General features: G+C 28.8%; 2 protein-coding genes across 5 annotated transcripts; one reads left to right on the forward strand and one right to left on the reverse strand.

Moving 5' to 3' along the window:
• The first annotated feature begins 15,222 nt into the window (after positions 1-15,222).
• Positions 15,223-20,629, forward strand: LOC108480268 (pyruvate dehydrogenase E1 component subunit beta-2, mitochondrial-like). Of its 3 annotated transcripts, none has more exons than XM_053031664.1 (16): positions 15,223-15,405; positions 15,641-15,739; positions 15,829-15,903; positions 16,511-16,591; positions 16,706-16,732; positions 16,851-16,913; positions 17,026-17,112; positions 17,510-17,635; positions 17,832-17,965; positions 18,066-18,138; positions 18,278-18,343; positions 19,132-19,170; positions 19,256-19,380; positions 19,475-19,589; positions 19,697-19,803; positions 20,251-20,629. In XM_053031664.1, the coding sequence occupies exons 2-15, from the start codon at positions 15,716-15,718 to the stop codon at positions 19,748-19,750; spliced, it is 1,089 nt and encodes a 362-aa protein (XP_052887624.1). In that variant the 5' UTR covers positions 15,223-15,405; positions 15,641-15,715; the 3' UTR covers positions 19,751-19,803; positions 20,251-20,629. The 3 variants fall into 3 exon arrangements, with proteins under 3 accessions (XP_052887624.1, XP_052887621.1, XP_052887628.1); XM_053031661.1 differs by having other exon boundaries at positions 15,686-15,739; XM_053031668.1 differs by having other exon boundaries at positions 15,401-15,579; positions 15,686-15,739.
• Positions 20,630-20,779: 150 nt separating this feature from the next.
• On the reverse strand, positions 20,780-24,446 carry LOC108482239 (leucine-rich repeat protein 1-like). Of its 2 annotated transcripts, XM_017785352.2 has the most exons (7): positions 24,238-24,446; positions 23,972-24,104; positions 22,665-22,736; positions 22,425-22,568; positions 21,886-21,957; positions 21,382-21,453; positions 20,780-21,036 (listed from the first exon to the last, which is right to left on the reverse strand). In XM_017785352.2, exons 1-7 carry the CDS (start codon positions 24,320-24,322, stop codon positions 20,961-20,963), a joined length of 654 nt encoding a protein of 217 aa, XP_017640841.1. In that variant the 5' UTR covers positions 24,323-24,446; the 3' UTR covers positions 20,780-20,960. The 2 variants fall into 2 exon arrangements, with proteins under 2 accessions (XP_017640841.1, XP_052887637.1); XM_053031677.1 differs by lacking the exon at positions 21,886-21,957.
• Positions 24,447-26,037: the final 1,591 nt, after the last annotated feature.

The raw sequence follows: 26,037 nt of genomic DNA on the forward strand, positions 1-26,037 counted from the left end.
GGGTTTGTGTATGTATGTATATATAGGGGAGTGCAAGTAAGAGTGTGGATATTGAACTCTTCATATTTGCATGACAAGTGGAAAAAACATTAGCATGAAACGAAAAAAATCATTTCCTCTTACCATATTGTTTTCTATTACACGTGTCTATTTATTAGCGTGTTTACCCTTCCAATGTATTTGCCTACCCTAGCAGCTTAATCATTCCAAAACTCGAAATACGATATTATTAAGAGGGACAGTTATAAATCTTAAAATGATTAGTTTTTACGAATTTATTAAATCGATATGGAGAATATCTTAATTTTAAAGGTGTAACTGAGCCGAGCTAGAATATTGCCAAGTTCGAGCTTAAACTTGGCTCGAAATTCAGAGTTCGATACTCAGCTTAAGCTCGACCGAACATCTGTTTTTAAGCTCAAGCTCAAATAGAGACATAATCAAGCTACTCAAGTTCGAGTTCGAGCTCGATTAAGCTCGTTTACAAATTTTTGTATTGAGTACGCCTCGATAATTAAGCTCAGTGTTAATAATAAATATTAAGGGTAATATAATTTAATAATATAAAATATGAAAAACTCGATAAAGCTTGTGACGCATTCGAGTCAAGTAGTACTAAGTTCGAATTCGACTCTAGCTAGAGCTCGGCTTTATAATTACCAAATCAACTTTAAATTTTTTTGAGTCGAACTCGAATGTTTTGCGAGTACCGATATGTCATTTATACCCTTAATCCTAGTATTGTGAACATACACTACACCTAACAATTCTGACTAGAACTGAAAATTTTAATTCGAATTCAAACTCGAACTCGATTTGGTAATAAAAAAAAGTTAATAACTTGAACCTATTAATTTGAGCTTGAAATACCCAGAATAAAAAATTACTCGAACAATAACATGAGATGATGCCACCCGAAAATTGACAAACTTAAATGACGAAAATATAAGATAATTTAAATTTAAAATAATTTTACTCAAATTGATCCCAACAAAAAGCAACCCTAAACTTCTAATTTTGAAATTCAAACTTTGGATATGATGGGGAAGAACCTTGAAGCTTATAGGTATTTAGGGTTTTCATATATGAGTAGATTAAAGGTATAATATTGAATATTAAAATACTCGAATTTGATTTAGCTTATAAGTTGAATGAGTTTAAATTCAATTTTTTTCGAATTGAATAAAGCTTCGATAGTGTCGAAGTTAGAGTTAGGCAAGGAATTTATCCTTCTTTGGTTAATTGAGCTCATGAGCAAAAGAAAAATATGTAGTTTTGGCCCCTTCAAGAAAATAATAATAATGCAATTTAATCCTTTTAAACACAAAATTTTAGCCTAGCCTTTCCAAAAATTTAAAATTTTTTCTCAATCCTCTTTAATTAAAGTTTTTGGTCTTGGGTTTCGAGTTCAAATCTTCTAAATGGAGAAAACAATACGAAGAGAACTTTCTCTCTTCATTTAGGGGTTTCGATTCAACTTGACTCCGAATTTAATCGAAATTCAAAATGAATTTCGAATACTGAAAATTCAAACACAAACACACATTCATGGAAATTTTGAATGTAATAAATGAGATCTAACAAGTTGGGGCGACACGAAATCAGCAAGAGAATCTGTAAGAAAAAAATAGACGGCTATGGCGTGTATGTGTAAAGACAAATATCGTTTGCAATTGCATGAGACTCAGGTAATTGGGAGACACAGTAAGATTGATATAATTAAGCCTTAAATGCTATACAAACAAAATGGAATACTCCCGTATAAGTCCTTAATTCATCTTGAAATTTCTTGTTTATATTTCTTTCACGCGTTATAATTACGTTTAAAGTACTGAATATACAAATCACGAGAGTTAAGTGCGATGATAAGGTCTTTTCTACCTTAACCAATGGTCGAGGGTTCGATCCTCGCCCTCAGTATGGAGCTAGCTTTAAAATTTGTGGTCAACATCTACCTCCTTAATGGGTCTACAGAATGCGAAAGATTAATTATTGGGGTCAGTTCAGATACCTTATAATTATGCCGGTTGAGGTTTGGTTTTGGATATATTCTAATTATGCCTTATAATCTGATCTAATTCGCACAAATTATTAACACAATTATTTTTTTTGAACAATCCCATTATATATTCTGATAATATCTGCTCTTTTTGACGTAAAGCCTAGAATTACCCATAACCCCTCTCCAACCCATAAATAGGAGGATAATGTGCTTCAGCGCACTCAAACCCACGTCCTCCTGCACTGACAATAATGCCCATGCCAATCGAGCCAAGACTCAATCGGCTATTAACACAATTGTTGATATAACATCATTTTATGTTATATATTACATACACAAATAATTATATTTATCATATATAAAATTATTTGAAGTATTTATTTCTTTAAATGTGTATCGTCCAATCAAAATGAGAGTTATATTTAAACCATAATCAAAACTTCATATATAATATATTGTACCAAATCTAAATTCATGTACCAAATTATACATTGAAACAAAGTTGGTGTTTACTTTTGTGATTTGTCCTTTACTTTAATGGATGAGATAAAAAGCATTCAAGATGAAATACCTAGGTATTCACAAATAATTGATAACTTATACCAAATGATTAAGTTGATTCACTTTTTACTTTATAAATTAATTATTAAATTAATAAATTAATGGGTGGTTGAATTTGGATTTAGATTTTGGATTATTTTGATTCGTTTTACTGTTTAAAAATAATTTAGATAGGTTTTGACGATAAATTCAATTTGAATATAATTTTTTTTTGAAATCGAGACTTAATTTATTTTGATTTGGCTTATGAGTATCTCTATTTTAATATTTTATATTAGTATCATTGACTCTCTTAATTAAATACATAAATTACATTTTTAGTCCCTCTAATATATCAATAATTCAATTTAATTTTTTCAGTTCTTTGGATAAATAGTATTTTCAGCCTCTCTTAAAAAACTAGTTATTTACTTTAAGTAGTTTTATAACTACAGTTTTAATTTTTTTAATTTTTCAACGTATTTATCGGAGTAAATTTAGTAATTAATTTTTTCATTTTGTAGGTCCATTAAGAGATCGAACCCTTAAGATAGAAGTAACCTTAATCATGATTTTTAAATTTAATCCTCAAAATATCGTAATTTTTTATCTTGATTCCCGAAAATTATATATGTGATTATTCGACAATGTTTTTCTCTTTTTTTTTTAATTAAAAAATCGGCACAAGATTATATTAATATATTAATATTTATTGGTTGATGTGAAAATGAAACAAGATAAAAGGGATAAAAATTACAAAAAAGGGAAAAAAAAAAGAAAAAAAGAGATGAAAAACAAATAAAGATGATGTTATCCTTCTTTTTGCAGCAATCATGTGTGGTTCGGATTTGTGTAAGAATTCCACGTGTCGAGCACAAAGATTGCCAGACAGATATTCTTTATGTAAAATGAATTATCAACAACTTCTTTTTGTTTCTTGGACTTATTCCACCACATGAAATTCTTATAGACGATGAGAAATTTGTAAGAGATTTTTTATTTCAACAATATTCAATTTATATATGATTTTTTTTTACATAATACGTCTATGAAGGATAATGCGTTTTAACGTACTCAAACTCACATTCTCTTATATTGATAATAATACCTACATCAATCGAACTCGATGAAAAAGAATAAATGCAACCAATTTAAGCTATAACAAAAGGATTATCTGCAAACTGATTTCTATATAATTTTAAGAGATTTTTTTTTTTGTGAATTATAATAACAGGGCAAAGCTCGAATAACAAACTTTACTAGCGCTACTCGAACTTAAGCCACATCTAAGATAATAAACACCTTTGACCATCGAGGCTATTACATGATTCTACTAGAAGATAAAAACTTAAACTTTAAAATTTATTTTTATTTAATTATAATACATATTTTATATTTTATATTATTAAAATTATTTATAAAATTTTACAAATATAATGATACGATATTGAAAATTATTAATATAATTATTCTTCTTTTATAATTATTTTTAATTTTTTAATTTGTAAAGTTTTATTAACCTAATTTTTTCTAAATCGATTATTTATCCAAACAAATCAATGCAAATCCTAGTATTTTGAATTTATGAATTCTAAAATGCTAGCATTTTAAAATCTCAAAAATTAAAATTCTTTATTCAAATACACTCTAAATTATTTCGCCGATATTCGTAATATATAATAAAATAAGTGATATATTTTACGAGTAAAGTTAAAAAATTAACATATGTTTTACTACATAGTAATAGAAAATTAATATTTGAAAAAATAACAAATTTTTAACTTGTAAAATTAAATATTTATATTATCGAGGTCGGGGTGAAACTAGGAACCTTTTCAGAGGTTAAGATTGGATTATAATTCTTTTAGAGGTTAAAGTGTAGTTTTAGAATGCGCATTAACTTATGATTTCATCATTTTTCAATGGATTAAATAGAAAAAACTTTATTTTAAGGGGTCAAAGTACAATTTTATCATATAAAATATAAATATATATTATTCAAACCCAATAACTAAAGTCGGTTAAGTAAATTAACCAACCGACCTAAAGTCAATCTAGTTATGTAGATTTTTAAGCTCTAATTGGGTCATATTGGTTTTTGTAGGTTATAGTCGGTTAAATAAAAAATTTGAGCATATTGACTGAAAAAAGCGAATGCTCTTCCCAATTGTCTTCCCTCCTCCTGCCTTAGATTCACCTCGACAAATAAACTACTATTTGATACATTGCTAGTAGAATTCGAATATTATTGCATTTTTTTAATATTTAACTTTTTACTACATCGTAACTAAGACTATCAATGGTGAATTTAATGGAGCATTAAGGGGCTTTGGCCCCAAAATGAAAAATTGTTAGTTAAGTTAATATATGGTAAAATTAAACTTTAACCTCCAAAATAAAAATATTTTTAATTGTTTAGAAATTATGAAATTATAAACTAATCAAGATAAATTATATTTTGACCTCTAAAATTTTTTAATTAAATTTCCGACCCTAAATTTTTTTTTGATATAGTCAAATATATTTAATTTGTCGAAAAGTTTTACAAATATGATTTGCATTATTATAAGTCAAATTATTTGGGGACTCCAATAATGGTATTTGGTTGCTAGCCATCTCTAACTTTCCAGATGCCATAAGTGACAAAATGAAGATTTTGTTTAATGTTTTTAATTTCATCCTTTAATTTAATTAAGCTTTTATTTTTCATGACATCATTCTTTTTGGACTGAAATAATAAATTAATCATTTTATTAGAGGACAACCTTTTTTTTGGGGAAGTGCTTCATCTCATCTTTAAAATCTTTTACCTCCAATTTGATTTGACTTGTAGCTAAGCATCATCGCAAGTTATTTTAAAGTTTCTTTAAAAATAATTAAAAGTTATTTAAAGTTAAACCTACAAAAAAAGAAAAAAAAAATTAAAGGCTAATTTATGTTATTAGTCCTTGTATTATTGTAAGTTGCGGAGGTTGTCTTCATATTTAAATTCGGTCGTTTTTAGCTCTTGTGACCCAGATGTTAGGTGTTAATTTCACTAAGTTAAATTATGTTATTTTTAAAGTTTTATATGGTAAACGTATTATCATGTGTAATATTATGTCAGTTTGCTGATTTTAGTTAATGACTTTAATGATTATCACTTAACGTAGGACTTGAATTTTAAATTTGAAAAATATATGGGCTAAAATGATCAAATTGAAGAACATGGATTGAATCTTCAACTTACATATAGTATGAGACTAATAATAGAATATGATCCAATGGATTTAACTATTACCATTCAGGTCATAACTGAATTTTCAGACCTTGAAAACTATAGGGACTAAAAGAATCAAAATAAAGTACAAAGGACTGAATACTTGACTTATGTATAATACAGGGACTAGTAGCAGAATTTGACCAAAAATAAATAAAGAAGCACTATCGTCATCATTTCCCTAACCAATTCCTTAATGATCATAAAATATATTTTATTTTTTATGGATTAAAAAATAGATTCGCCCTTCCACTTGATTAATTAATCATTGATGAATAAAGGTTTGGCTCTCCATGCATATATAAGTCACCTTTTTATGGGATTTAAGATAAATATTAGGATTAAATTAATAAATAAAGTTGTTAAACTTTATCCTTTTATTTAAATTATTATTTTAAATAAAAAAATCAAAACAAATGATCGAGTTTTAGCTTGATGCCCGCCATGTAGACATTCATAAACTGCTCTACCGTAGTTCTTAGCGGATAACCCCAATTTAAGTTTTATTGCTCATGCAGGAGGATGTGGATTCGAGCGCGTTGAAATACATTATCCTCCTATTTATGGGTTGAGATGGAACTATAGATAGTTTAGGTATTATGTATATCAAACAACACGTTAAAAACTTAGGTACAAATACAAAGATAAAAACTTACTTAGGTGTAAAAATTATGGGCTTATCTAGATAAATAACTAAAGTTCAGAGACGTTTTTAAAATTTTAGCTAAATGTGTGATATAGGACCATACATTTGGTATAAATATATTCAATGCAGGAGAACGTAGGTTTGAGTGCGCTAAAATAAGTATCAATCAGAATCTATAATGAGATTATTCAAAAATAAGTATCAATCAAATTGAATATTAAACTTTAGGGGCAATCAAAACTCAAATTTATCATTAAATTAACTAAAAATTTTGTAATTTTTTTTTTATTTTAAAGACCCAAATCCCTTGATTGTCTCTATAATAACATTCCAGAATAAATTCGCACTCGATGCATCGAAAATTTATGGTTTGATATACACTACCAAATCCCAAACATTTGTTTTCAAAAGAATTATGTGGGGTCGAATTTGATGACATTTATGGATCATAATTGGAGTTCAATAGATTGAACCTTCATTTTCGTTATTTATTTAATTTTGTATATATCCCTATAATTCAATTATAGGAACACTGTTGTATGCAAAAGGGGGAAAAGATAGATATTATATGTAGTGTTGAAAAACTTTTTGGCCACGATGATATGAACATGAAAAAAATTTGTGGCTTGCCTTCTTTGATTCACTAACGCAAAGCCAGTTCACCACCCTTTATCATTCATTATTGGCTTTGTAGATAATGACATGCATATTTTCATATATTATTGGCATTTGTGGTAGGGTTTAACCATGTTTTTAGACCACCCAATCATGGTGATCCAAGCTGCCCCTTAGGGTTTTTTCATAGCTGGGTGACTTGTTCAAGCTCGACTTATTGTTTGGTTTTTGGGTTAGTTTAGATGAAAGTGATAGGATCAAGAAATTGAGATGAGGAAGAAAAAAAACTGGTTTAGAAGTTAAAATATACCCAAATCTCTGTGCTATTTGTGTATGTTTTAATGGTGTTAATAATTAGAATTGATTGTTATTGGTGTGATTAATACTTGTATGGGTTCATGTATCTTGTTCTTGTTCATGAATTTTGGGGTAGGGTTTAACAATATTTTTAGACAACTCAATCATGGTGATCCAAGCTGCTCCCTTAGGGCTTGTTCGAGGGTCGAACGACTTGTTCAAGCTCGAAGACTCATTTTGATCTTTTGGGGTGATTTGGATGAAAGTATTAGATTTGACAAATAAAGTTGAGGAAGCAACAACAATCCATTTAAAGGTTAAAATAGTTCGAAGTCGCTGTGCTCTTTGTACTTTTTAACGATGTTAACGATTGGACTTGATTGATATTGGTGTGATTAATACTTGTATGGATTCATATATCTTGTTCTTATTTCATAAAATTTGTGGTAGTGTTTAACCAGATTTTTAGACCACCCAATCTTGGTGATCCAAGTTGCCCCCTTTAAGGCTTTTCCGAGGGTCAACCCACTTGTTCAAGCTCGAAGTTTTGTTCGTTTTTTGGAATGAATGGTTTGGATGAAAGTATTAGGTTTGAGAAATGAAGTTGGGGAAGAAAAACAAAACCTGTTTAAAGATTAAAATATACCCAAATCCCTGTGCTCTTTGTACGTTTTAATGGTGTTAATAACTGAACCTAATTGATATTGGTATGACTAATACTTGTATGGATTCATGTATCTTGATTCTTATTTTATGAATTAAGAAATTTGTCATTAAAAAAGAACAATTGGACCTGAACTTTAAAAATTGAAAAGTAAAGAATTAAATTTCTGAAAATAAAATAGAGGACTAAATTTCAAATATATGAAAAATACATAGACTTAAAATAGAATTTAACCCTATTTGCTGCTTTTTCTTTAATTTTCATTATGGTTTTTACCCTACATTTTCTGTTTATAATTATATGTGTATATATTTAAATAATTAATAAAGTTTGAGATATTTATTATTGATAATGGCTTAAAAGGAAAAAAAAAAGTGCTTATGAATTTTCATAATCAATACTTGACTCTGCAAAATATAACACTATCCTTTTAATTTAAAAAGGCTTAATATAATATTTGGTATTTAAATTTGACATTTTTCTAATTTGGTACCTAAACTCTTTTTGGTCTAATTAGTGCCCAAACTTGACCTTTTTTTTTCCTAATTTGGTATCTAAACTTGACACTTTTTTCTTAATTTAGTACTTAAACTTTTTTGGGGGTCCAATTTGGTGCTTGACTCTTTTCTTAATTTGGTACTTGTTAAATATTTTACAAATTACTCCAATATATTAACAATGTTATTTTTTATGAAGTAGAAAAAATAATCAATGTATGAACGACATGTGATAGATGATATAATTTTTTTTGTATTTTATATGTTCAATTACTTTTAGTTTTATTTATTTAATTAATTATTTTATTAATTGAAAATAATGAATTTATTCTAATTTAGGGTTTTAAAAATCCTTTTTTCCTTATTTAATATTAATACGTTAAGTATAGCTCAATACTTATTTTTAAACATGAATTTCCTCTAATACTGACAATATTTTTGTAGCATAACAAAAAAATTTTAACACTGTTATTGTTTTACGTAATTTGTATACCATTTAATAAATTTAGCTACCAAATTAAAAAAAAATGCGAAGTTCAAGTATCAAATTGGGCCCAAAAAATTTAGGTACCATATTAGGAAAAATGTCAAGTTCATGTACCAAATATTATATTAAGCCTTTAATAAAATATGAATTTTGAAATCTAATACCATAATTAAATCTACGCAAGAGTCGAGTTATACTATATTATATTTTAAAAGATTTGGACAAAAATGATAAAGTTAAACTCTTTAACAAGTAGGCCGAGCTTAAATTCTAATATTTAAGGTCTAATTTTTTAATTTGTATTATATTACAATAATAAAATATATGACAAGTCGTGTTTTATTTAATAAAAACAAAAAAAATGTTAATTAAAAATTCAAATTCTAATAGTGAGGTAAGGTAAGATATATGAGTTAAGAGATGTGGATACCCCGAATGATACACCGATAAGTAAACACAAAAAGTATAAAAGATTAAAGGCCAAAGGTACTTGTTAACATAGTTTAAACTTAATTTACGATTTTGGTATGAGATGTGCCAATATCGATTCATAAGTACATCACAACCTATGCATCAACAATACATTTTTTTGGAAAAAAAATAGAAAAATAATACGCACCAACACAAACAAGTTTATATTAACTATATATAAATAAAGGTGAATGTGCATGTGAGATCCCTCTATTATAAGAACTTGATCAAATTAATCCCTCTATTATTAAATGGATCGATTTACTCCCTATATTATTAATAGTATAAGGACTACATTGATCCATTTAATGATAGAGTGGCTAATTCGATCTAATCCCTATTATACAAGGACTTCCCAAAGACTTTAACTTATAAATAAACCGTATTTAAATTGAACTTTTTTTTTTCTAAAACAATGCTCTTAGAACTCTTCGTAATCCCTTCCCAACCCGTAAATAGGAGGCAATACGCGCTAGTGTCACGGACTTAGGATTCTTGCCTCACAATCCGGACACTAGAGCGTGCTCAAACTTACGTCTTCATGCACTGATAACAATGTCAATATCAACTGAACTAAAACTCGATCAACATATACAAATGACATTGACATTGTTAATCTAGACTTAAATTTGACCTAACACGATGACAAATAACATACCCGACCATGGACACGTCTAGAGAATATAATTCACTTTTTAAGTTCAAATTTTCTTTTGCAACTTGACATTATGGGGCATGTTTGAACGTATAGGCGTTTTCGCTGTTTATTTTGTATTGTTTTATAGTGTGATATTTGGATGTTATATGCCTTTGGTATCATAATACAATGCGTGTCCAATCCAAGAACACATAGAAATTCAGACATGTTCAGATTCCAACAAGCATCAAGGACCCAACTGTATGCTTTGCTGTATTTTCTTGAATGCAATAATATTCCATATTCGATGTATTGATAGCGTATAAGTGTTATATATTTTCGGTAAATAATTTAATGTATTATTATTGGGTAAAATAAAAAATAGTGAGGGACTTGTAAATAAATATTAATATTTGAATATTAAAGATGATATTGTCGGAAGGAGTAGTCATGAACCTCGAAAGGATTGGCTTTATGCATGGACTATACAACAGACATAGAAATACATTGATTCTATTAAAAAATATTAGTTATAATTATAATTGTTATATTTTTCTCGAGTTTCAAGATTAGGAGTTAAAGTTTAGTGTTTAGAATTTGAGTTTATAAGGTTTAGGATATTGGATTTAGGAATTATATTTAAATAAAGTTATTAATATCTATTTATAAATAGGGTGGAACGTAAGAGGAACTAGAGGCATAGTTCTTTGAATCAGACTGAAAATCAATTGAGATATCAGTACAAAGAAAAGCATTAGATTGATTAATTCGAAAACTAATACGAACTGATTGAATCAGATAAAAAATCGATTAAACCAGACAGTTCTTTACGTTTATATTTGTGTTAGAATTCCTGAGTTTTTCCTTTCTTGCATGGTTCAGCTAACTACAAAAAAAGCAATATCATACGCTTATAAAAACAATAATAAAATAACAATGATAGATATATCAACTTCATGTTCGAAACACGTGGACTTTTACTTCATAATTGGTATGGACAGGACCAAAATCCTCACATCACATTATTGTACTATGATTTGGCTTAACATATAATAAATTCAAATTAAAAACAATAATATTAATACTTGAGTTAGCTTGATTTGACATTGTGCTACTTGTTCAGACATTTCGAGATGTTATTGTTCTATGAATTCATCAGGATTTTCAACAGAATGGGGTGACAAAATTTCGACCGAAGACAATACGGGTCTTATTAGAGTTCAACTGTTCAACACATATCATAATTACGTTTAATACAAGTGTCTCTGGTAAACTGAAGAGTTTGGCATGGTTTGACTTAATCTCGTGGCCTAGGCATTGTTCCCCATTAGTTTAGGCACTCCGAGGTATTCTCGTTCAGTGAACTTGTTAGAACTCTTAACAAAATCAGGTCACAAAATCCTAATCAAAATTAATATAGAATTTGTTGAAAGATATATTATAATTACATTTAAAATATTTTATCTTGTATGATATTATTTTTATATCATAATTATATTCAATACATTTTATAATTATATAAATATTAATATATATTTATAATTAAAATTTTCGTATAATATTACACATTTAAATAAATTTTATAATTTTAGATTCAAATAATGTGTTCATATAAATGATTATATTTGTTGACTAAAGTTGATGAAGAAACAGGTCATGCAAAAGAACAAGAGCAATGAAACAGAAAAATCTTCACCAGATAATCATATCCATAAATTATGAAATATATTTATATTTTGTGACTAAAATTTGAGTTTTATTTTACGTAAATACGTGGATTTTCTTTTAAATTTAATTTAGGTTTTAGTTTATTATGTGTGAACTTTATTTAAATATATTTCAATTTCAATTTGATTATATTTTGTATCGGTTTTATTCTAATTATAATTATTTGGAAATATATTTTTGTGATCGTATTGTATTTGTAAAGAACTCCTTCAAAATGATTTTGACTTGAACAATAAGTATTATATCTATGAAATAAAATAACGTGATTATATTTTTTAAAAGTATTATGTGAAAGTAGCAAGCTGAATTCATGCGATAATATTTTTGCCACATAAAATTTTGTAAATAACAGAATTTAATTTAACAACTATTGTTTGAGTTGAGAGTAAAATAATAATATTAATGACTTAATCAAGCTTATTTATCCATTTACATATACGAGTGGGTTAGGGTAGAATTTGATCCTACATTAGATTAAGTCGAGCTTGTGCAATGTATATTGTTGATATCATATGCATAAGCCTAACTCAAAACTGACCCAAATCGACCAAAAAAAGAGAGGCGATATTGGTAATAAGATGAAGTTTCTCGGTGTGGTGGTAAAGAGGAGCCTTGGCTTCCAAAAATAGAAAAAAAAAATTATTTTTAATACAATTGCACTATAGCTCTTTAAATTTTAATTTTGATTTTTTAAAATAAAAAATTTATAATTTAATCCTTCAAAGGATTATAAAATTTAACCTTAATACAATGATAAATTTAAAATTTAACTCTCTAAAAATTTATAATTCAAATTTGCTGCTCCATAAACATTGAACACATTATTTTTCGATTTATTTTGGTTTTGAAAATATTGATTTAGAATTTAATTTTGCTTTTTAGACCCAAATATGATTTTTGGACATTAGGCTTGGGTTGTCTCTTTTCAGATTTGGGCCATGTCCATTTATTTTGTTTGGTTTTTTTCATTTATTTTCATTTTTTGTTTCTTTCTATTCGTTTTGTTGATTTTTCTATCTTTATTTTCGGTTTATTTATTTTTCAAAAAATGCCAAAATAAATTATTTAATATAAAAATATATCCTTTTAATATTTTAAATTGTTAAAAATTATTTATTTATTTACGTGACATACATGTGAATTGTAATGTGAATGTCACGTCAACAAAGTTACAAACGTTTATAGCTCAAGAGAGAAGTGCTAATATTGTGGGTGACATTAACTAAGTAAATCACATATGCGCTTGAAGAGAGTCAAACTGTCAACCTAAGGAATATAAGCCACATACTTGCAAATATGATACCGCCCGAGCTACCATACTTATCATGTTGAAAAATATGGACATCACATATATAATAAAAATAATTACATGTTATTATTTACTATTATGATAGGTTAGCCCAAATTAAAAGTGATCTAATTTGGTTAAAATTTTATTGGGCTTTAATTATTAAATAAAGTATGGGTCAAATATGTATAGATACTCTAGAGTAATTAAGTTCTAATCAAATTCTAATTAATGATGGGCTAATTAGGAATTAGGGCTAATATATTAAAGTTACAAATATTAGGGAGATAGTCCCGGATTACATACAATATATCTTTTCTAATATCCCATCATTAGTGAAGGAAAGAAAGAAAGGAATTCATTAATTCAGGTACGCTTCCGCATCTAGTTTTATTTTTATTTTGTTCTTCATGATTTGACATGACAAGATACTGATTTATGATTTATTGAATTTTATAATCTTAATTTATAATTCTAACATACCATTGTTGGAAGTTCAATCAATTACTTGGATGACAATTCAAAAACTTCTTTTAAAAAATCCAGCTTCTTTCAACAATAATTTTTGAAGATAGATCCGAAATATTAATCGAAAATCTCTATGAAAAATCAAAACTCACATTCAAACTATGATTTTTTTTTCTTTGCAAACCGTGCAATAAATTACGGCCCTCTTTGCTTAATTAAGGAAGAAACATTGGATCACTTAATGTTAGAGCTATCTAGTTTGGGGCTATTCGATTTGGTACAACATAGAGATATTTGAGACTGGGTGCATGGAGATTATATCACATTATTATTTGATTTTTCTTTTATAATTTTTTAAAAGAATTTGGGTGAAAATACGATACAATTTTAGAATGTTACGTCAACACATTTTAATGGAATCCAAATTCAGGGATCAAATTGAAAAAGTTGTCAAATGCCTACAACCATCATGAAAAAAAAAAGTCCAAAAACCAAATTGGAAAAAAATTTGCCGAGAGATTAAATTATTTTATGTTTTTAGGGTTAATATGTTATTTGGTACCTGAGTTTAACTTTAATATTCAATTTGGTACTTATATCTCAAATTGGTATCTAGGTTTGGTACTTGAATTTTTTTCAATTTGATACTTGAGTTTGTCTTTGTCCCATTTAAGTACCTGAATTTAACTTTAGTGCTTAATTTGATACTTGAGTTTGTTTTTGAAAAAAGTACAATGGAGGCCCTTGCACTAAAAAGCGTATTGCATTTTACCCCCTCTACTTAAAAAATAATCAATTTAGTCTCGATACATTAGATCAAAGAGCAAACTAGTCTTTTTGTTAAAAAGAAACTATCCATTTTTACGGTTAAAAACTAGTCCTTGTACGGCAACATAAGGTACACATGGTATGCTATGTAGAACTATCTAGTTATTACATGAGCCACGCCAATTTTTAACAATTGAAGTGAATGAAATTGTTAACGGAAAGGACCACTTTGCTCTTTGATTTAATATACAATGACTAATTTATTTTTTTAGTAAATGGGGCAAAATGCAAATTGACTCCTAGTATAGGAGCCTCCATGATAGTTTTTACCATCTTTCTGCCCCAATCAAGTACCTACAAATTTTACTGGAGCACATGTTATGTTGATTGGTACGGGTAATTGTTAGAATTGAATAACTCGAATCTTTATTAAAATAAAATAAAATAAAAGTAAAATTCATATAGAATTACACTTCTTTCAACCTTATTACACTTCATCTATTTGATCTTGATTAGAATAAGGTGTTTCAATCTTACTACATTACTATTAGAATATGATTTTACAAGCCTATAAATATACAAAGTCTACTTCTCTTGTAATTATTTGAATTCGTCATAGTGAATTATCTTCTCCTCTGCCCGTGCTTTTTTCTCGAAAATGTTTCCGTGTTCTTTATTTTTGATTCTCTTTTTTTGGCGATACATTATCATTATCGACATTCTATTTTTCATAGTAATAAACTGAACATTTAAATGAATCTCAAGTACCAAATTAGGATAAAATTAAACTTAGGTACCAAATGTTATAATAACCCTTTTTTCATAATACTTCTCTTTCAAAAATTTAAATTAATATTTAGTTGAATTGGTGTCAGACGATTAGCTTAGTTGAGCTATCCTTGCTTGCCTACCAGTATCTAAAATTCCTTTCTATTTTTAGCCATTTTCTTGCCCAATAATTTCCCTTAAAAAAAAAATCAAAATCCCAAAATTCTATTTTCTTTATCATTATTGAAGGAAAAAAAAAAAAAAAGGAGGGTAGGTTCTTATTTTGTTTATTTCTTTGTTATGAATTAGATTTCTCATTTTTTTAATAATTTCGTTTATTTTTTCTTGATCAATTTTATTTTCTTGATTCAAGTCTCTGATTTACACTGATCATAGTTAAACTTAAATAAGCTTTTTTATACTGATCATAGATGTAATTGAAATGTAATACTTGCTCTCTTTTTTATGCTTGTTTGATTTATATGAATCTGGGTTTGCTTTGCAGTTTTTGAAATCATTGAAAATCATGTTGTTTTTTCGGTGATTACAGAATTAGAAACCTAAATTGAAGAAGGAAAAGATGTTGGGAATTGTAAGGCAAAAGGTGATTTTTCTGGAAAACTCAGATGCTCTTATATATATAGGCTTTTTCTGTTTTTGGTCTAATTTTATGATTTGTTTCTCTTTATTCAGATGTTGGAACAGTCATTGAAGAAGATTCCACCCGCCGTGTCGGTGTTGAGAAGTTACTCATCTGCTGCAAAACAGGTTATTCTTTTTTTCTTTTTAAATTTGGGTTTAGGGTTTAATGCTATTAGATATCAAATTGTGTAGTGCAAGTGTTAATCCAATGTTACATGGAACGTGGATCGGTCCGATTCGAGGAACGGAAACTAGAATGCACGTCGCTAGGGGTAGTCTTCTCCGTCTCAGTTACTAGGGACGGAATACAATTTTTTTTTTTAACTTATATAAAGTTTTTGTATATTATATAAATATATGATTCTAAATAATTAAATTCTGAAGTTCATGAATTATTTCTTTTACTCAATAAATTTATAATAAACTATAGGTTAACAGGAATATTAGTTTTACCAAATTGGATCGTTAGTGTTCCCTGATTAGGAATGTCTGTACCAATTTGAAAATCTCTAGGAAGATCGTGATTTCTGATAGATGTGTTTGCAAAAATGCATACACATATGCAAATATGGTTATACTTGTATGTATATTTGTTTATGCATGAAGTTTTCATTTTCTTGAACTTAAATTTTAAATGGATTTTGTGATTGTTAATCTTTGATGAAGGCAAGGCAAAGCTTTCAAGGAGTGTTCTAATACATATACATGTACATATAATGACAATTATGTGCAGATGACTATAAGAGATGCATTGAACTCTGCTCTCGATGAGGAGATGTCAGCTGATTCGAAAGTCTTTTTGATGGGTGAAGAGGTGAGAAAATTTTAACACGGACTATTTTTTGATAATTCTAGCCATATTTTAATCTGTTCTTTTTGCTTTTATTCCTATTCTTATGTTTTTTATTTTGTTAATTATAAACGACAGGTCGGAGAATATCAGGGTGCATACAAGGTTGACATTTTTCTTGTGCAAGAATGAAGTTATTATTTCACCCTTTTAAAATAGAGGCCGGAGGAGCATTTTTTACATATGTCTAAAGATTGGCTTTTATTTCCATTTTCTTTTGTAGATAACCAAGGGGCTTCTCGATAAGTACGGACCCGAGAGGGTTCTTGATACTCCAATTACGGAGGTTATTTTTTTGCTGCCTTGCAAAACCTTCTTATACGTGCATGTATTGATGCCTTTTAGTTTCTTATCACATTTTTTTTCTCACCGCAGTTTTTTTTTATCTTGTTTCATAGGCTGGTTTTACCGGAGTTGCGGTTGGTGCTGCTTACTATGGTGTGAAGCCTGTTGTGGAGTTCATGACATTTAACTTCTCCATGCAGGTTCGAGAGTTCTGTCTTGTATCTCTGCTTATGTACACTTATATTAGTACTTTTTGTGCTACAATATGCATGTTGCGAAAAAAGATGATGAATTAACAATTGAAATACTGGTAAGTTTGTATGAATGAATCATTCATGTTTTGCCTCGAAGCCTAACATACTGGAGGAACATAAGTGGTTTACTAGAACTTGGATGTTCAAAAGAGCAAATGATTTGGATGTATAATTTTTTTATGCTAAAATTTACTAATATTGCAACACCGAATGTTCTGCTCAGAGGTGCACATTGCTCTTTTTAATATTAGTTAACAAATGATTTTGGTTTCTCTAAAATGTATTGTTATCGGATATTTTATTTGATGCATTGTTTTCTTTGATCTGTTGTCCATTATGGCAGGCAATTGACCACATTATTAACTCTGCCGCAAAGACAAATTACATGTCTTCTGGCCAGATATCCGTACCCATTGTTTTTAGAGGTCCTAATGGTGCTGCAGCCGGTGTCGGTGCCCAACACTCTCAGGTTCGATTTCTTAGTACTGTTACTCACACCCGTTATTTGGTTTATTTACATGCATCTACTTTCTTTTATTCCCCAAAGCCACCCGAGGTTAAAAATCAAGTTACGTTGTACTAAATGTTGTGATTATCGTTTAATTTGTTTGTTTCAATAGAGTAAGAAGTTTGATCGATTGTTTTGTATCTTGGTTACTTTTCAGTGTTATGCCGCATGGTACGCTTCTTGTCCTGGGTTGAAAGTGCTGGCACCATACAGTTCCGAAGATGCTCGTGGACTTCTCAAAGCTGCTATTAGAGATCCTGACCCGGTTGTTTTCCTTGAGAATGAGTTGTTGTAAGTGAATTATTAAGCTAAGAGTCTTATGTATTGAGCCCTGATCTGCCTTCAATTAGAATGTTATCATCTAATGCTGCTTCGACTTGTTCTGCTTCAGATACGGTGAATCCTTCCCTGTTTCTGATGAAGTTCTCGATTCCAGTTTTTGTCTTCCAATTGGAAAAGCTAAGGTACCCCTGAAATTTCGATCACAATGCCGTTATTATAACTATTTTCATCCATTTGCTTCCGTTGGTTCCGCTATAACTCGGATCTCATGAAGCCGCATTTTAATGCATTTACATTAGTTTTTAACTGCTACTTTAACAGATAGAGAGGAAAGGAAAGGATGTGACCATTGCAGCTTATTCAAAAATGGTGGGCTATGCTCTTAAGGTACGTCTTGTATGCATGTATATGTGAATGCCCAATTATCATTCAAGATGCTTATAAGAGATAAAGGAATAATCTAAGGTAGAACTTACGTACAAGAAGATCAAGTTCATCATTAATGGCCACGGAAAGTGCTGTTGTGCCTTAGGTGGGAACTTCATTTATCTGGTGTTCTGCATGCCCCTATGTTGACTTAGATTTAATTTTCATCATTGTTAAAAGTACCATGGAAACCACTCTATTAAGAGTGAAATTACATTTTCCCCTCTTTATTTAAAAAATAATCAAATTAGCCCCTATTCGTTAGATCAAAGAACAAACTGATCTTTCCTGTTAAAAATTTCATCCATTTTTGCTGCTAAAAATTGGTGTGGTTGACAAAATAATCAAATAGTTACATGTGGCGTGCTACATGTACCTCATGTTGACATATAAGGGCCAATTTTTAATAGTAGCAATGGATAAATTTTTTAACAAAATAATCCGTTTGCTCTTTTATTTAATATACAGTGACTAATTTACCCATTTTTTGAGTAGAGAAGGGCAAAATGCAATCCGGCTCTTAATACAAGGGCCTCCATGGTATTTTTACCTTTCGTCTGTTGGCTCAAGAAACAGTGAATATATGGTATGGTTTAGGTCAATTGAAGGAGTTAAAAGATTGCAAATGTTTGTTAATAGAACATTGAGTATCATGTTAGGACTGCATGTTTTACTTTCTGAGAATTTATATATAGTACTAATATTTTGGCTCTGTGGAGTTATAAACTAAGAGATTGTTCATCTTTCAGGCAGCCGAGACGCTTGAAAAGGATGGAATTGATGCTGAGGTAATAATTATACTTGAAGAAAGTGCAACTCCTTTCTAACTGATTCGACCATTCTGCTAATGACTATTTTTTGTTAAAAATACAGGTTATAAATTTACGTTCCATTAGGCCACTGGATAGATCCATGATCAATGCCTCGGTCAGGAAAACCAACAGATTAGTAACAGTTGAAGAAGCTTTTCCACAGCACGGTGTCGGTGCTGAGATCTGGTTCGAGTTCTTTTTCTCTTAAAACCATTTAATTCCTGCTTCCCATATATATTCTGCCCCTTGCATATATTCACGCACTGTACTTGTCTCACAGCGCGTCTATTGTGGAGGAAAGTTTTGCATATCTCGATGCACCGGTTGAGAGAATCGCCGGAGCTGATGTTCCTATGCCATATGCAGCAAATCTCGAGAGAATGGCTGTGCCACAGGTGATATACCATTTCTCCCTATTCTCCTACAATTACAAGTACAAATACATATATATGTATATATACGCATGCAAACACATAATTTTATTCATCTATGAATCATGCAGGTCGAAGATATAGTCCGTGCTGCAAAGAGAACTTGCTATAGATCGGTATCGTAGGCTGCTGCTCCATAATCAAAACCAGTCCAGGCAGCTTTCTTTTCCTAATACATGTTAGTGCCAATGCATCAACTTATTTTAATGTCTTATGCCGAGGGCATAGTGCTTTTAACAATATATACTTATACATACACGGTAAAAGTACTATAAAGGCTCTTATACTAGAAATTAAGTTGCATTGTGCCCCTTCTACTCAAAAAATGAGTAAATTAGTCCCTGTATGTTATATCAAAAAGCAAACAGATCCTTTTGTTAAAAGTTCCATCTACTTCTACTATTAAAAACTAGTCAATGTACATTAACATGAGGTACACATAGCACATCACATTTAACTATACGGTTATTTTGTCAGCTATGCTAGTTTTTAACAGTATAAGTGGATGAAAATTTTAACAAAAAAAGTTCAATTTACTAGGATTAATTTATTCATTTTTCTAATAGAGAAGGTAAAATGCAATTTTATTTTTTGTGTATATATATAATCAATGAATCTTTTTCAGGAATCAAGAGAGATTGATTCTCAACACTGTGGGGGGAGGAGCTGATTTCTGAAGCCAAGATTTATGTTTTGTAGCATAAGGTAGTAAAATTATAGAAGTAATTAAAATAATGTGAGAATAGATTGTAAAGCGAACATGAAAATTACCATGTCTTGAAATAAGGTTTACAGTGCGAAAGGAACTAATGTTATAATGAGCTCAAAAATGGCAAACTAACGGGCTCGGCTGGGTTCAGATTGGATTGTTTTGAATCTCCAGATATTGGTGTTCAATCTTATTTCGGGTTTAGATTATTTCATATTTAAGTATTTTGGGGATTAAGATATATGGATTTCAGACTATTTCGATTTTTGACTATCAGATTTTTGTTCAAGTGGAAGGTTTTTTTTCTCAGTTTTCGATAACTTTTTAATGTATGTTGGATCGAGCGGTAGGAAATTCAATATTTTTTAAGCAAAAGTTTAAGTTCAAGTTTTGTAAATAAAAGGAAAAAAGTTGAAAAAGATTTACGTATCCCATTTAGGGTTCGTTTATCTGATACCGAAAGATCTTTAAAAAACTCCATTATGATATATATATATATATATATATATATATATACAACAAAAAGAGATACAATTAGTTTAGGGTTCTAAAGAAGTGCTATAACACAAACTTTTTCCATATATAAAGAGATAATATATATGTGAAATTTGGTTATATAAATTATATCATTTGCATCTTCCTGTATCATATCTCACAAATCCCATCAGCTCCGGTCCTTCCAGTCTTGAATTATTTTTAAAACTGCAATAAACAATAATCAAAGATGAAATCCCTATGGAATAATAATAGGGTTAATATGATGTTTAGTCCTTGAATTTGGCAATTTAATTTACTTTGGTATCTTATGTCTTTTTTGGGGTCAACTTTGATACCTAAACATAACAACTATATCCGTTCTTATCCCTAAATTTGAATTCCGTCAAGCTTTTATATTTTTCAAGTTCAAGTATCAAAGTGGAATAGTTGACAAGTTCAAGGACTAAAGATTACATTAACCCAATAATAATTCAAATTCAAGGACTAAAGATTACATTAACCCAATAATAATTCAAAGCTTTCAAAGCCTGTAAAAATCACTTCAGTTACCTTTCCTCTGAAAACTTAGAGAAGGAACCTGTGGTGGGGATTGTACCACACAAGTCGTTGTTTGAGACATCACTGTTTCACACACCATAAATAGTAATTAAAACAACAATAATAACGGGGATAATTTCATAAGATGTCCCCGAAGACAATGACCGAGATTTTAAATTGGTCCCGAAAATGTTCAAAAGGAAATATAAATCACGAGGGGGAGCAAAGTTAAAAAGAAAAAAGAGGCTAAAAGGCTTAAATTGAATTAAAAATTTTCTTAGAAGGGCTGAAAACTGAAATTTCACTATTTTATATGTAAGTGTTTAAAATTTAATCAAACCAGGCCAGTATTTAAGCTAAGTTTAACGAAAAGGCCTGATTGAAATGATACTGATATTTTCAAGACTCAATTAAAAAACTTCAAAGTTTGAGGACCAATTTAAAATCAAAGTCATTGTTTCGGATGCCTAGTAGAATTAACCCATAATTAGTGTTTAGAGAAAGCTTAGGACTCACAAGATCTTTAAATTTGGGAGTTTGGTAAGTTGTCTGGGAATTCTTCCTGTCAGTCTATTACCATTCAATCGGCTGCATGAAATTAATACAAACATTAAAATCTTATAGAAATTTTAAAAGTTAATCCTTGAATTTGATTTTTTTTCAATTTAATCCTTGAAGTTTTTGGTCCATAGTTTTGGAACTTAACAACTTTTCTTAATTTAGTTTTTAAACTTGAATTCCATTAAAGTATAATGATATGACAGACTCTCAAATATGTCATATCATCAACTAAAAATTATAAAAAATTAAAATTAAAAAAGGTATAATTTTATATTTAAAATTTTTTAGAAGATGTAACATAATCTTCAAATGTTATATCATCACACTTTAACGGATTCCGAGTTTAGGGTTCAAAGTGAAAAAAAGCTGTCAAGTTTAGAGACTACCATGGACAAAAAAAAAGAATCCAAGGATCAAAGTGAATAAAGTTATCAAGTTCAGGGACTAAATATTAATTTAACCCCTAAAAGATTAAGAGAGAAAAGTTTACATACAGGAAATTGAGATTCGAAAGCTTGGAAAGAGAAGCAGGAATAGATCCAGTAAGGTTATTATGGTAAAGATCCAAACTCACTAAGCTTTTTAACCCTCCAATTTCTTCTGGTATGGAACCCTCCAAGTTGTTCATATACAGCTCTCTGTATATACATTAGTCAATAAAATGACCAAATTAACCTTGTCATTATCATTAAATTTTAAAAAAGTCACTGAATAAAAATCTTATATTTGCTTACAAATATTGAAGACGTTCAAGCTTTCCCAACTCAGGTACCAATCTGCCCTTCAATTTTGCATTTCCAAGATCTCTGCAAATGTTATTATTATTATTATTATTATTAGTGACAAAATCAATAAGAACATGCAAAAAAATAAAAACAGAAGGTTATATTTTCATCACAGGGAAATTTATGGTTTTGGTCCCTCTACTTTGAAATCTAGTTATTGCAGTTTAATTTGGCATAATTTTGGTACGTCTAATATCATTAATTAGTCAAAATAACCAAGCTTATTTTGGTTAAAATGTTTATATGATTTTTTTAAAGCCATCCAACACTTAGGAAAAAAAATCTTACCCAGAGCTAAGCTAGAAAGTTTTTTAATGGAGACCAAAATTAAATTGTAATTTTACGATAATAAAAATGTAGTTTCACAATTTTAATAGTCTATATCTTTGTAAGTTTTAAAGGATTAAATTAAATTTTTATTATTTTTAGGGACCAAAATATAATTTTATCTTTATTAATTTAAAATTTTAAAAATTTTAAAGAGTCTAAGTAGGGACTATGTAAAAATAAAAATACTCCCAAAATATAATTGTTGTTTTTTTTATAACATATTGAATTTTCGATAATCTCATATTGCATCAACATTTTAATTGTTGGCATAGGCAGTGCCAGATAGGGGGCCTCTTTGTTAAATTGTATAATTACGACTTTAGTCCCTTTCAAATATTTAATATTCAATTTAATCCTTTTTAACCTCTTCGTTAAATAAAAATTGCTTTTTTTCACTACTCTCAAGTTATTTTAATACAAAATTTTTAGCTTGAGTCCCTAAAGGTTTTTGTTTTTGTTTTTAACTTTGTCACCCCTAGAAGATTCTTGGCATCAACCTTAACTATTTGAAAAGAATTAAATTATGTCAAATTAAAATACGAAAAACTAAATCCGTACCGTCAAAATCATTACATAAGAAAACATCATATATATATATATATATATATATATATATATATATATATATAAAAAAAGATTAAAAAATATAAAATGAAACGGAAAAGGTGAAGTGATTTTTGTGTGTGTAATGGTAATGGTAGTTTACTAAATCCCTAACTTAAGCATAATAGAGGGACCAAAACCATAATTTAACCTTCATCATACTAATCCAAATCATCCAATGTTTACAAACTTTACACAAGCAAACATCATCTATTTACATAAAAACATAAGCAGTAAAAGAAAGCAACACACAAAAAGGTGAGGTGATTAGCATGTATGTATGTGTATGCGTGTGTATATATGTATGTATGTAAGGTACTTACAGACGAGTAACACGATTGTCAGCATCACAGGTAACATGAAACCAAGTACAAGGATCCACCAAGGTTGGATCCCAACTCTTGAGCACATTTTTAGGGTCTTTAACACTTCTCCTCAATGCATACAAAGCATCCCCTAATATTTCACCATTTTTATTCACACACCCAAAACTCATATCAATATTTCACCACCATAATATATATATATATATATATATATATATATATATATGTATGTATAAACCCCAATGAACAGAAAATTTCATTACCTTCAACATTTGCAACTGTGGGTGCCAATGTGTTGAAAGAAACAGCAACAAAAACAAGAGCTTGAACTAGGTTATGCATTGCCATTATCAAAGTGGTTGATTCTTACTGGTTTTTGGAGACTATAATGGTGGTGCTATATATATGAAGAGGTGGGGGTGTTTTGGGTTAATTTGAAAATGGCAAAAGGTTTAGTGGTGTTGGGAAGAATTTATAGAGCCCATAAAAAGGAACCGATGAGTTTAGTGTAGTGTAGTGTAGTGTAGGGTGAATAGTAGTAGGAAGGGAACCTTTCTTTAGTTTTTGAAACAAGGTGGGGGCTGTTTCACGTGGGGGCATCTTCTCTGTTGCCCTTGCACAATCCTCGATCCACCCATCACTAATTTGGCTTTCTTCTTTTTAATCCTTGTTAAAATTATCATTAAGATCTTATATTAAGAGTCCGATTGTATTTTTTTATTTAAAAATTTGATAAATTAATTTTTGTATGTTAAATCAAATAGTAAACTAGTCTTTTTTGTTAAAAATTTCATCAATTTCTACGGTTAAAAATTGGTATAACTCACGAAATAACCAGATAGTTACACGTGAAATGCCATATGTACCTTATGTTGACGTACAGGGACCAATTTCTAACTGTAAAAATAGATGAAATTTTTAATAAAATGACTAATTTACTTTTTAATCTAACATATAAGGACTAATTTACTAACACTTGTTTGAGAATGGCTAGTATTGCACTCAACGCTTCTTGGTTTTCTTCTTTTAATTTTATACGCATACAGGAGGGATTTACCAACAGGCAAATTTTGGACTAAGTTTTGAAGAGGCTAATTAAAATTTTCAAAATTTTAAGAGTTTAATAAGATTTTTTTTAAATAGGGATTAATTAAAATTTTTAAAAAATTTTTAGATTAATGAGAATTTTGAAAAAATTAAAGAGCATAATTAAAGTTTTCAAAAAATTAAAATGCATAATGAAAAGTTTCAAAAATTTATAGGGTCAAATTAAAATTTTCAACAAATTTCAATGGAAAATGAAATTCCCAAAAATTAGAGGGTCTCCATTATGGTCACCCTTTGGATTTATTTATATCAGTATAAAACTAGCATGATTTTATATACTTTCATAATTATTTTACAATTAATATTTTAACAATTTAACTATTGAATTTATTAAAATAAGTGCAGTTTGTCATGCATGTAAAATTTTAAAATAATTAATATTTCTATCTTATCGATCTAAAAAATATCTATATTAATATATTTGACGATTGAAAGATTTTTTACGTAAAATAAATGGTTAAAAATTTTAATTTATTTCAAATTTAACATGCAAAACGTAGATAAACGAAACATGAAATATCATCATCGATTTATTAAAATATTGATCGTAAAAGAAAGTATACCTTAAGGTTCCTTCCTCCATGAATACCTAACTTTTTTTTGTCATTTAATTTAATAAAGGTTTGGTATATATTCTTTTAAAAAATTATTTTTAATTAAATTTAATTAAAAGAAATTTTAAATATAAATAATTTAAAGGTGGTTGTTGTATCGAATTAAATTGAATAGAGTAAAAGAATTTCGATCGAGTTTTATTTTATTATATCAATTCAGTTTGAAATTTTTTAATTGAATTGAGTCGATAAATTTGTTCGAGTTAAATTTTTAAAGAAATTCAAATTAAAATCTTATTAATAATAAAACTAAATTCCAAACTCGAGCACTTAAATTGGAGAACATTACATTGGAAAAACTCATGTATCAATTTGAGCATGGAAACCAAACTCAACTACCAA

This window comes from Gossypium arboreum, chromosome 1, assembly GCF_025698485.1.
Source record: "Gossypium arboreum isolate Shixiya-1 chromosome 1, ASM2569848v2, whole genome shotgun sequence".
Lineage (NCBI taxonomy): Eukaryota > Viridiplantae > Streptophyta > Magnoliopsida > Malvales > Malvaceae > Gossypium > Gossypium arboreum.

Excerpts from the sequence above, each read along its gene's own strand:
- LOC108480268 (XM_053031664.1), top strand. The coding sequence starts at position 15,716 with ATGTTGGGAATTGTAAGGCAAAAG. Across the intron at positions 15,740-15,828 it reads TGGGAATTGTAAGGCAAAAG|ATGTTGGAACAGTCATTGAA; the intron begins GTGATTTTTCTG and ends CTCTTTATTCAG. Across the intron at positions 17,113-17,509 it reads CATTTAACTTCTCCATGCAG|GCAATTGACCACATTATTAA; the intron begins GTTCGAGAGTTC and ends CCATTATGGCAG.
- LOC108482239 (XM_017785352.2), bottom strand. The coding sequence starts at position 24,322 with ATGGCAATGCATAACCTAGTTCAAGCTCTTGTTTTTGTTGCTGTTTCT. Across the intron at positions 22,569-22,664 it reads CTTGAACGTCTTCAATATTT|AGAGCTGTATATGAACAACT; the intron begins GTAAGCAAATAT and ends ATGTATATACAG. Across the intron at positions 21,958-22,424 it reads CTTTCGAATCTCAATTTCCT|CCGATTGAATGGTAATAGAC; the intron begins GTATGTAAACTT and ends AATTTCATGCAG.